Source organism: Haliaeetus leucocephalus, unplaced genomic scaffold (genome assembly GCF_000737465.1).
Source record: "Haliaeetus leucocephalus isolate CR32 unplaced genomic scaffold, Haliaeetus_leucocephalus-4.0 Scaffold555, whole genome shotgun sequence".
In the NCBI taxonomy this organism is placed as follows: domain Eukaryota; kingdom Metazoa; phylum Chordata; class Aves; order Accipitriformes; family Accipitridae; genus Haliaeetus; species Haliaeetus leucocephalus.
In genome coordinates, this window is record NW_010972991.1 from 9,595,948 (window position 1) to 9,608,355 (window position 12,408).

General features: G+C 48.0%; 1 protein-coding gene across 1 annotated transcript in view; it reads left to right on the top strand.

The window, feature by feature from the left end:
* The first annotated feature begins 6 nt into the window (after positions 1 to 6).
* EXT1 (exostosin glycosyltransferase 1) overlaps positions 7 to 12,408 on the top strand; it is a 180,881-nt gene continuing 168,479 nt past the window's right edge. Inside the window, exon 1 of the mRNA XM_010576976.1 lies at positions 7 to 715. Within this exon, the coding sequence (XP_010575278.1) occupies positions 51 to 715 (665 nt within the window). The 5' untranslated portion in view covers positions 7 to 50. The remainder of the gene's footprint in view (positions 716 to 12,408) is intronic.

The window sequence follows — 12,408 nt, forward strand, 5'->3', positions numbered from 1 at the left end:
GGCAGCGGCGGGACGCCAGCGCCGGCCTCTACCGCGGGCGCCGCTGCCGCATGGAGTCCTGCTTCGACTTCGGCCAGTGCCGGAAAAACGGCTTCAAGGTCTACGTCTACCCGCAGCAGAAGGGGGAGAAGATCGCCGAGAGCTACCAGAACGTCCTGGCCGCCATCGAGGGCTCCCGCTTCTACACCTCCGACCCCGGGCAGGCCTGCCTCTTCGTCCTCAGCCTGGACACGCTGGACCGGGACCAGCTCTCCCCCCAGTACGTGCACAACCTCCGCTCCAAGGTGCAGAGCCTCCACCTGTGGAACAACGGCAGAAACCACCTGATTTTTAACTTGTACTCCGGCACCTGGCCCGACTACACCGAGGATGTGGGGTTCGACATCGGCCAGGCCATGCTGGCCAAAGCCAGCATCAGTACTGAAAACTTCAGACCCAACTTTGACGTTTCTATCCCGCTCTTTTCTAAGGATCATCCTAGGACAGGAGGGGAGAAGGGATTTTTGAGGTTTAACACCATCCCTCCTCTCAGGAAGTACATGTTGGTATTCAAGGGGAAAAGGTACCTGACGGGGATAGGGTCAGACACCAGGAATGCCTTATATCATGTCCATAACGGAGAGGATGTTGTCCTCCTGACCACCTGCAAGCATGGCAAAGACTGGCAAAAGCACAAGGATTCGCGCTGCGATCGAGACAACGCCGAATACGAAAAGTAAGTGAGCGGCATGTGCCCCTTCCCCGTGCGCGCGTCCCCGGGGCCGTGCCGGCGTGCCCAGCTCCGCAGGCGGCCCCGGCCGCCGGGCAGATGTGCACAGATGTGCGCCGGGGCGCTGGCGGCTGCTCGCGGGCCCGAGGAAAGTCGCGGTCTCTCCTTCGGACGGGTCGCTCGCTCCTCCTGTCCCCGGTGAGGCTGCCGGCTGGCTCCGAGGCGCTGCCTTGGCCCGGGGAAGCCGGTGGGGAGGCGTCCGGCAGCGGCTGTGGCGTGGCTCGCCCCGGGGAGCGATGACCTGCAGTCGCAGCCCTTTGGCTTCGCGAACACGGCCGGCAGCAAAGATGTTGCTGGAGGATGCTCTGGCATCTGGCGCTGCCCTTCGTGTCCGTCCCCCCCCCCCCCGCCCCCCCCCCCGGGGCCTCTTGGGGTCGCGGCCCCGGCCTTTCCCTGGCCCGGGACAAAGTTTGCGTGAGTCCTCAGCCCTCTTCAACGCGCCCGTGAGCCTGGCCCCCGCGGTGGGTTAGTTGCTGAGGGTGCTTGCCGGGATGCTCTCTCCAAAAAATGGTGTGTGTCTGTCTGGCGTCTGTGTATCTCCACGGAGGAGGCAGTAACTTGCCCTGCCGTCTTTTTCCTCTCTGTTCAAACCAGCACAGCATCGGTAAAGAAGGGAGGAAAAAGAAATGCTGACTGCGTTCGTGTCCTGTGCCTGAGTTTCTGATTTTTACATGTGAGAGGATACGCCGGCGGTGCGAGCACGGCATGTGTTTTCTGTGAATGCTTAGTTTCTTGGCTTTCCCCGATTTTTATTTTCATTTGTTGGTAATGTCACTGTGTAGGCAAATTTTCTGTCGCTGTGGTGCTGCCCTTGTCTTCCAGTCTGCTTTTCAGGTTTGTATACATTGCTGCCGGGAAAATCGCTTCCTGGGAATTACCTCCAGGACTGCGATGCTGACTAAGCCATTTGCAACTGATTAGTTCATTTCAATGCTGATCACCGCTACGTTTGCTGCAGAGCAGGTGTCTATATATGAAGTTTTTCGCATGAGAATGTTTCCCGTGTAGCAGGAGTTAGACGCTGAATTAAAACAGACCAGCCGTATAGCGCTGAGTAGCGTGCAGTGGAGCTGCACCGATAGCTGCCAACGGCTAGAGGGGTTTGCGATGCACAGAGGAACGTGGGTGGAAAAATACTCTTGGAGGGCAGTTGGGAAGAAACTACGGTGGCATTAATGGTGATCAAAATTTCCAGCTGGCTGCCTGTTTCTCCACCAAAACTATCCGCAGGGGATTGGGAGAGACTGGGAAGGTCAGCACCGCAACGCTGGGAAGCCAGTGTGTGCCTGGGCGAACTCTGCTCGCCCTCCGGTTACTGTAAATCTGCCGCAGAGCAGGGGGGGAATAGCAGTGCAAATACTTGGTGGACTTTTAATCCCATTCACTTTCGGAAAAGTGATGGGTGAGCGGTGAAATGATGCGCATGTGGAAGCGATACAGCAGTGGTACTGAGTGATTGGTAGAGATACTAAGCTAAGCTTGTGTTATTCGTCACCTGGGAGTCCCTTTGGCTTGTGATCTCCTTTAGGGAATATTTTTTGAGGGGGAAGAAGGGAGACCTGACAATTGTAGCCTTGCAGACTGTGCTGATTTCTGGCATAGATCTCAGCAACTGGAGCTAACTTACAGAAAGGAAAAGTCCTGGTTATATGCTGTGTTCTACAGCATGTGTGCTATCGACTTGTCATAAAACCAAACATACCTGCCTGTGGTTTGACCCGAGTAGGGCCGTATTAATTTTTTTTTTTTTTTACAGCTATGCCATTTGGTCCAATAAAAAGATAGATTTCTCCCCACAATTCTCCTAAAAAGTGTCTTTGCCGCTTATTTTGTACGTGTCAACCCTCAGGGGATATGGAAGCGTGAACCCAACTGGTACACCTTGCTGTTCATACAAAGGACATACTTGCCACTAAGGTGTGGCCGTGTCTGGGGTGGTGTATGGGGACTTCAACATTTGTTGCAATGCTGCTGTTAAAGACAGGAAGTAAAAAAAGATTGCAAGGAAATAAGTTTACTCCAAGAATCTAGGCAGGCTGAATCTGTGGTCGGGCCACTGAGATGAACGGGCTCGCTCTGGCGAACAACTGCAAATGCTGAAGCTCTTTAACCTGGCATCTTATCTGAGCGAGCGCACCTGCCGGAGCGTGCTGCTGCCCCTTCGCACTCCTGCTTCGGCGCCAATTTGCAGCAAAGTATGCCATCTGCTGATCTCCCAGCACCGTGTCCTGCGGTGGCCTGCGTTCTCTGTCTCTCCTGTGCGAATGCGGACCGTGCCTGGCGCTCCGCTCCCTTTATGAAATCCAGCAAGATCCCATCCCCAAGGTAGCGTAAGGGTGGTCAGCCAGTTGAAATGCTTCTGTCCCTATGTGTAACCCAGGTGTGGAGGCTGTAGGAGGGACTCCGCTATTCGCCCCACCTGAAGCAGTGTCCGATCGTGAACGAAGCTGCAGTGCTTCGGAGAGAAATGTCTCTAAATACAGCCGAGCCTTGAAAACTGCACGCAGAGCTGCTCTCTTGGGGCTTTTCAGGCTTGGATTTAACAATGTGTCCTCAAGGTTTTAATCTAGAGGAAGAAAAATGCATTCTCTAAGAGATGAGTCTTTGCATATACATATAGAGTTGGGGAAGTTGCATATTGCGCTCTTCCGTGCCTGTTTTTCCCATCCTCTGCTGTGACACTTACGCTGTTTCACTTTGTGTGGACGGCAGGAATGTGGGTGCCCTGGCCATGGAGAGCTGGCCCCGAGATGCCGGTCCTTGCCAGGGCAAAATATGAATGATTGGCTCCAGGTAGAGGCCTTACCAAGCTGTGTAAATTAGGCGACCAGATTTTAAAACATGGTAATCTTGTGTCAGTAGGGTGGTAGTGTTATACTGTGTTACGCTTGGTGCCAGTGCACTCTGTAAGATGGTTGTGATGGGGTTTCATCTATTCTGCAACATCTGGTGTTGGGTTTGAACAACGTACACCTGTCTGCAGGATGAGTTGTTTCCTCTCTAGGAGATTGAAAAAGCCAAGAAAGGTGACTTCTTGACCTATGGAAAATGCATAGAGTCTTATTTCATTTGGAAGAAGGAGGGAAGGGCATGTGCCTATTTGACTGTCTTCCTGAATTGTATTGAAAGATCCATCTGTATGTTACAGCTAATTAATTTGTATCCCAGTTATGCATCTCAGCAGATGAAGCTGATGCAGACTAAAATGAATTGCATTATCATGATTAAACTACTAGCAAACAGGATATAAAGGAAAACAAAGAAAAACTCTCGTTTCTTTACAGTGTCCTTGACTGTCAAAGTTGGCCTTTGTCACCCAGCGCTAGGGCAGCTGGGCTTTTTGAATTCCTCCACGGTAGGATTTCAGTGTCAAGCTTTTTGTTTCACAAAGGGTTAAGCAAATAAACAGTGCTGCTGCTGAAGTTTGAAGACAGCCTCTTAAATATTTAATGACAGTCTAAATATATACATATGTACAATGTGTTTTAAACAAAGGCAGAATTCATGTACAGGCTTAACTGGTTCCAAATAATTACTTTTTGGAAGGTAATATAAATGACTATGGATACCGAAAGAAATGGAGGAATGCGATGTTTTAGTAGAGCCAGATGCAGAGAAGAGATTTGCACCAAAATGGGGATCTTTCTAGGAAAGTAAATGATGTTGTCTGTGGTGCATCCTCTGGTTGGCAACAACCCTGCCCTTGGAAGACTGAGAGTGATGGTATCCAAAAACATAAAGTCTCGTCAAAAGCTCATTCGAGGAGGCTTTTTGCTCATATCTGCACAGGATAGCTTAAGTTAATGCTGGTAGTGAAACAAAGGGGTAAAACAAATAATGAACAGGGTTGAAGAGAGTAGGATGGAGAAGGGGAAGTGAGCGAAAAATGTGTTTTTGGAGAAACGTGAACTTAGGTGGAGGACAACTAGTGTAGCGAGGTGTTTTTCAGAGACTTAATAAGTTTTTCAGCTCGTCAATTCTCAGAAAGCCTGCGTGATCAAGACTGAACTGAGAAAGGCAGGCAAAACACGCAGGACCTCACGAGGTGAGACTGGTTCTGCGAGAGGAGGTTGGAGGCGTGCGGTTGAGGAGGAGCCTACGGGAAGGACCTACCTGGAGCTGCTGGGCGCTGGCAGAAGAGGGAGAGCGCAACAGCACACCGCGTGCTTATGCCTGTGAGACATCTCTGCAGGGCATGTGACAGCACTGAGCAGGGTTGTGTATGTATTTTTACAGGTGAAAATATCCAGCCGAACGTTTTCATTGGTCTCTGGTACCTGATAGGTTTACCTGGTGTGCACTCTACTGGTGGAACGTGTGTCGATCACGGCTGAACCTCCTACCCGTGTAAATGCTGTCCTGAGCAAAGGTTACAGTTATGCAGTAAGCACAGAACGGGAACAAAAGCAACTTTTAGTTTCGCTTCCTTTCCACCAGGAATAAAATACACATATGAAAAAAGAAGTGGTAGATTTAGACGCTAGGGATGACTTTGCCACTCACAAGACTGGTATGAAAACCTGAAGTAAGGCTTAGGCATGCCCGTCCAACATGTGATGATAATCTAGACGCTGCATATGCATGTATGTGCATGTTTTGAGCAAAGGCAAAATTCTTGTATTTTCAACATACTGAGCCTCAGTGCATTGTATTAAAATATAAATGTAAATGCCAAACTTAATCACTTACTGAATTATTTTTGGAATTGTTTAAAAGCCTTCACAAGTCAGCTCCTTTGCAGCTGTTTAGGACAGGGCTGAGAAATCACCCAGGTTGAGGGTGGCTGTTGTCCGGGACATCTGAACTGAGGTGGGAACCAGTCCATGCATCTTGTGTATCACCAGGCTGCTTCAGGAGCTTGGATGAAACTCAGGAACTACTGAGAGATCTTGGGCGTTTTCCCAGAGTATCTTGGCTCCTGCAGAGACCTATCCCCACCAGACTGCTTTTTCATTTTAATATCAATTTTTGAGAAACTGGAAATTTGCCTGTTTTACAGTGTGTTTATTCCAAAATGCAGTAAGCAAGTAAATAACAAACCCTGAACGTACATCTGAGAAATACGGGATTTGTTCTATCATGTTCTTCCTCCTGCTCTCTGTATGTATTGCAAAGTGTCCTTATGTGCCTGTCGATGCTGATTTAATGCAAATAGCACCCGGGGCGGGGGGGCTAGGAGCTTCCACCTGGGAGGCTCTGGGCTGATGGCCTGGCAGGAGCTGGGAGCAGGGGCAACAGGAGCATCCTTGCGCTCGTGACCAGTGGTGCAGTCCTCAGCCTGGCCGTTTGCACCAGGCTCTTCCCTCTCGGAAAAGGGGTGGAAGAGGGTGGACGCGTGTGCGTGAGCGTGTTTCCCTGTGCAAGCGGCGCCGAGCGCTGCAGCGTGTGTGGCCGGGTGTGTAGGGTCAGGTACCGGCAGAGGAGCCCACCCTGCCCGCGGGCCTTAAACCAGGCACCCTCCTAACCTCAAGTAATTAAGTTTTCGTGTAGGGCGAGTTATTATTATAATTGCTTGCCCCAGGCTTTTCTGTGTCTTTCTGTGAAGCATCTCATACGAGGCTCTGTGGTGACAAAGCATTACAGGAGATGGTTGATCTGGTCCAGAGCAGGCGTTTTCTGTATGCAGAAACGTACGTGAATGCTGCTTTCAAGGCCGGAGGGGCTCTGCTTTTATTTTTCCTGCCTGGCAAAATTGTTCTAGGATAATTTATTGGTAAATAATTATCACTGAAGAGACGCTTGGCGATAGAACAGAACTCAGACCAAACCATGATCTGGGTCGTCACTTTTAATTTTAAGCAGAATTAATCCTGCAATGGGTACTTTGAAGGGTTTATTGAACCCAGATCAGAACTGAGCTAAAATTAATGTTTCCAGCTACCCATTTGGGCAAGATGAAGCCCTGCCGTGTCCCCAGCGAGGTGCCCTCAGCAAGAAGGTGCTGCAGAGCATCCTGCGGTGCCCCTGCCTTCTCGCCCTCCCTGGCCAGGTATTTCACTTTGTGCAGGACTTTTTGTACCAGCCTAAGGGGGAGCTTCACTGAAACTGCTCCTAAGGGAGAGGGGTGGCCGATTTGGGGTTCTCGGGGGGGACTTGCGTGCTGCTGCCTGCCGCACTCTGCTGCATTGAGGCTGTTCCCAGCCATAGACCTCTTTGCATCTGTGCAGCTCTAACGTGGTGTGTCTCTCTGGGAGGATGGGACTGAACAAGAGGAGTTTCAGCTCAAAACAGACATGAGCAAAAAAGGCTACTGGTTTGACTCTGCTGGAGGTAATCCTTTTGCCCCACATACAGCCCTGGAACAGCCCACTGGAAAGTAAACCGGCAGCTGCTTGCGGGAGAGGGAGGTAAATGAAACTGGTTGGCATGAAGCACTTATTTACTCAACAGATGTGAGTGAAGAGCGTGTGCTGTAATCTGATGATTTCTGCAGTATTATCTGTGATTGTTTTCCCTTTCTCTCTGCAGGGTTTCTTTCAGAAAATCCACAGAGTTTTGTGGTCTTGGGTAAACAAACCGTTTTGCTAACCAGAGAAAAATAATTGGTAGGTATGTAGATAACTGTCTGGCCTGTGAAGGGAGTTAAATGCCGTGTTCCGTGCTGCTAAGGTGACTGACTTCTCAAGGACTTGGCTATGCCTAGATGATGATGCAAGATATATACTCCTGTCCCATGCCGTATGGAGATTAGTTCAGCATGTGGGAATGTGTGAGTATAACTTCAGGTTATATTTAAGGTTCTGCAGCTTTCCGTGTTGCCAAGTATTTTGGGATGTATAGGTTTCAAAGCCTTCTCGTGGTTTACACTGAGCAGTGGATTTGTTCCTCCTTCTGTTCATCCGGCTATGCTGTGCTTTTACATAGAGTTTTCTGTGGCTTTTTTTTTAATCCAAATTTCAGGAGGAAACAGGATATCATCGCTGTCTTGCCCTTAACTTAGGAGCCTCCTCAGTCAACTGGAGGGAGCATCAATGCCACGTAATGCTGATGCAACTCATCCCCACATCTCCGGAGCAGGCAGGGAGGGAGCTGGCGCAAGAGGGGCCTGCAGCACCGGCCACGCACGGGAGCAATTAAAGATCCAGGCCAGAGGATGGTGGGAGTCGTTATTTCTTCCACTTACGGACAAAATTATAACAGTTGACACCCATGCATTGGAAGAAACCGAAGAGGGTTCTTGGAGCAGTCCCTGTGCTGGTATTGCAGTGCGGGCACTGCGAGGCCGGGGAGGTTGTTTGGAAGCAGAGAGATGGAGATCAGCACGATGCAGTGGTGCGGGAGAAGCTAGTTTAAGGAATGAATTCCAAATGAGAACAAAAGAGAGGAGATTCGTTTCACATGAGAAGAGGGAAGTAATGCTTTAAGGAATAAAGGCCCTATCTCAGCAAAATGTTGTGCCTAAACTGCTTTGCTGGGAAAGAACTGGTGTGAGTGCTGCCAGGCTGATGGCTTTCCAAATGCAATCTGACTTCCTAAAATGTTACTGTTTCTTAGAATAAGAAAACAACTTGAAGCCGGTCAGGAGGGTTAGGCCTCCTCAATAACGAGAGAAAGAAGATGCCATTTTCTTTAACTGTCTTGTGTTTTCCCCTCTCATCTCTCCCACCGCCTGTCACTGAGATTTAACCTCAGTTTTTCGGGTGGTGTAGCGCTGTCTTCTCGGCAGGGATGCAGATGGGGTGCTAAGCGGGTGTTCTCTGAAAGGTGGTAGAGTTGGGGCGTTTGCGTTGGCTAAATCCCATTTCATATTCCAGTAAGACGGAGTTCTGCTCGCTCCTGCAGTCCCTGGGTGCGGTGTGGTGCTGGCAGGGCTGTCGCAGGAGTCCTGCCGCCTTCTGCCTGTAGCATGCGTGGTCTCGGGACCGCAGTCTGACGGCTAGGATTGCCACTGGCCACCGTGGTTACGTTTCCTAATGTCTTTAAGGTGGGGAAGAATGCTTTGCTTTCCCTGAGCGTTTTTGGGGGTTACTTTAGTGCTTCATAACGTTTTAGAGAAAGTGCAATGTAAAACTGAAATATTATTCATTAATGTTTTCTGTATCTGCTTCTCAGGAAGCAACAGTGAGTGTAGGTCTAAATTGTGACCTTTCCTGATAAAATGTGATAGTTGTCAGAAGCGGCGTAAAGCAGCTGTTCGCTGTGTGTATCAGTGTGGAAATGCCCACAAAAGCTTTTTTGGAGTTTGACATTTGTCCGAGGTCAGGATACATGGTCACGTTTAGTATATGAGCCTTTTAACTCTCCTTGCTTCCCTCAGATGCTACCAAAGTCCACCACTTTTCCAGGCGCTGAAGCACTGCCATTTCTGATCACTCCTCCAAGGGTTCTTGTGGTGCAGTTAGCAAATTCAGTAAAGCTCTTCTGCCTTAAGTTGACTTTTTTCCCCATGATGGTTTCTAGTCCAGAAATACATGAAAACGAAATAATTCCTGGTTTCCTAAGTGAATTTCCTGTTTGTTCACTTTTTTCCCTCTAATATACTCTTTGTGTTTGTGAATGAAACAGAATTAGGGCTAATTTAGTTGATTGGCTGCAAAACAAAAGTATTCAATGCTAAGAATGGGAAATGAGAAGGCCTTTCTGAAATGTTACTTCTTTGCATAATTGTAATAGATTATAATTACGCAGTTGGGTGTTTAGCAGTGGATTTGCTGTAAACACAGTGATGGAAAATGTCTTGTCGCTCACGTCGGTTCGAATCCCAGTGCAGTCCCGTCGATGGCTGTACCAGCATCTCTAACGACATTTTCTCTTCAGGCAGGATGGCGTGTTACAGAAAATGCTATCTCCAGTTCCCCTTCCAGCTCCTCCCACAAAATTACCGCTGGTCGATATGGCCATGTCATACTGTTGACACAAATCAATAAGATCAATCATTCTTCAGCTCCTAAACAAAATTGAGAGCGCGAGGCTGACGGGCTGCGCGTAGCAATACTGGCAGCGATTCCTAAATGGAAAATGCATACCGTAATGTTTGCAAAGTGTACGTGGGGGACCCTGTCCTGTTAATAATTAGTTCTCTGAGGCTGTAAAAGGAGTGAGCACGGTATAAATCGTTTCCTACAACTGCAGTATGCGTTATGGCCCCTACAGCCATCAGGCTGATGGAGAACATCACCTGCCCAACAGCGGTGCCGGAGAGGGGTGAGTGTGGCAGAGTTTGGTTAGGAATCCTGATTTTCTTCATTCTCCTAGAAGATCTTGACTTCTGATACTGTGTTTTGCCCCATGAATAATTTCAGACATTTTATTGCAATCCTGGAATTAATTCCTGGTGCAGTCAGGTAGTTCAGTGTGTAACTGCCAGAAAGCCCATCAAAACTGTAGTTGCTGTAGTCTGCAAGAATAAAATCACAGGCTGCTTCTAAAAATCGGAACCTTTATCTGAAAGGAAGGACAAATCTTTGTTTATAATGTCTAAGTTTATATCTCTGAAGGCTTGTTTGGGTGTGTCTGCTCATAGACTCAATCAGCTGCCTCAGGAAGATAAACACATAAATGTTTCATCTCCTCGATTTGCCACCAACCATTGTGCTGGGTGCTAGCAGATTTTTCTTTTAATTAAATATAATTTATCTAATCCTAATGGGAAACATAATTATAGGATTTATTTTTTAATACTGTGATTTCAGAATTACTTTATAAAGAAGAGTAACATTTCCCCCTTAAGGCCTCTTTTAAAACGAGCAAACAAAATAAAAAACCAAAGTACACTTTGCTAAAAGTAATAAATCTCAGACAAGAAGCAAAAAAAAAAAAAAAAAAAGGCATCTGATATGTTGGAGCTGCAATAAAGCTGAAAATTAATGATCAGTGAGTTAGTGCTGCAAGAGAGTGAATGCATTATGGATTTGAGGAGTTGCCTATAGCTTATTAAATGTCAGCAAATTTTAGCGTAACCAGTAGAAAACCCTGATCAGAAAATGTAAACCAGTGCAACCTGCTGTTGGAATATCCCGTGCCACAAAGGATGTGGGAACCATGTGTATGGCTGAAATGTAAGAAAGTGCTTTGCAAGATCAGGGTCTGAAATTACACGCTAAACTCCTTTAGTTTCTGATCAGAGGGATTTTAACATTTTGGTAAGGCACAACTGTAGTCTCAGGGAGGGATTTATTGTACTGTAAAACCTTTGCATGAGAAGGTATGTATGACTGTTTAAAATAATTTAAAACAAATAACATCCTCACACCCTCCCACTCTCTCTCACGCTTTTTTCCCTAAAACGGAAAGGTAAGGTTACTACTTGAATTGTAATGGAATAATATATCAAGTGAGTGATCACATCAGGCATGGACACTTACCAAATCACAGCGAGATAACTGTGAATAACTCTCTAGTTTCAACAATTTGCATGGCCATTAACAATTGATGGGTTTCCCTTAGAACCGCATTATCTATGGCAGCGGGATCTATTCCCATGCACCGCTCCTGCATACTAAGTGCCAGCGAAATCCTCAAAAGTGAGGGTAGTAAAAAAATCTGATAGCAGCAAGGTGAATGAAGCAGGTAGGAATTTCAAGGCGACACTTTTTGAAGGTGGAGAAGTATTTCAGGTGATCATGCATTTTCATAACTGCTCTCCCCCCCTTCCCTGCCTTCTTTTTTAACTACAGTTCTGCAAGTTTTTTTAATTCAAGCTGGCATTAGGTTTCCCTTCACTACTTGGCATCATCTCAGGCTTGATGGTTGGTCTGGCATGTGGATCAGTTTAAGCAAGATTTTAAAATAAGTTTTGTTTTAGTTTTGGATTCGACACGTGTCTTGAGGAGCTTTTATGCATATTTGACAAAAGATAAAAACGGTGGTAAATTTAGCAGTCCTAGATTGCTGGGTGGCTCTTTCATGGGAGTGATTTCGAGCAGGTATCAAAGATGTGCTTTCCTTATGAGAATCATGCCACCATTTTAATAAACACGCAACACATCCCCTATTTCTAGCGCTTTCATCTCCGGCTGACGGCATGTCAGATCTTTCCAGATTCCTCCATCAAGTTGACTTTTCCAGCCCGGAATCTCATCTCTTCTCTCTCTTTTTATTTCTCTTTCTCGCCCTCTTCCCTCTCCCCCTTTCTCTTTCACGGTGCTGCTGTTGTGGCAAGATTAAAGCAACTGAGTGAAGCGGTGGCGGGGAGAGCTGGGATAATCAAAGTGTGCAAGCGGCTGGAGCTGTGTGAAGGCAGGTGGGTGACACATCAAAGCTGGTGGGTACCGGCTCTTGCTGCTCTCGCCTCGCCGGGTAAATGACCCCCCTGCCATAAACAGGGTTCCTGGGGTCAGTTTGTGAGCTCACGCGTACACAAATGCGATCGCTTTTCTACGCCCCTCCCAAAATTCGATTGCAGAGAATGGTAATAAAGTCTTAGCTTTGTTCCTTGGAAGATGGCTTCTGTAAGACGTGGCGTGTTAGGAAGTAGTACCGGGGTTGTTGATAGCGGGCGGCCGCTGGCTTTCAGTCAGCTAAGAACAGCCTCAGTCAGCACCTCATTGTCCCCTCTGCCCGTAAATGCCGTTTCTGGGTCGCCGGAGGTAGGCTGAGGAGAACTGGAAGACCGACCAGCGCCTGGTTGCCCCCGGCCGGGCCTCGCGTGGGCAGGGGCCTCGCGTGGGCAGCGACCCCGCGTGTCCCGCCTCGGCCAG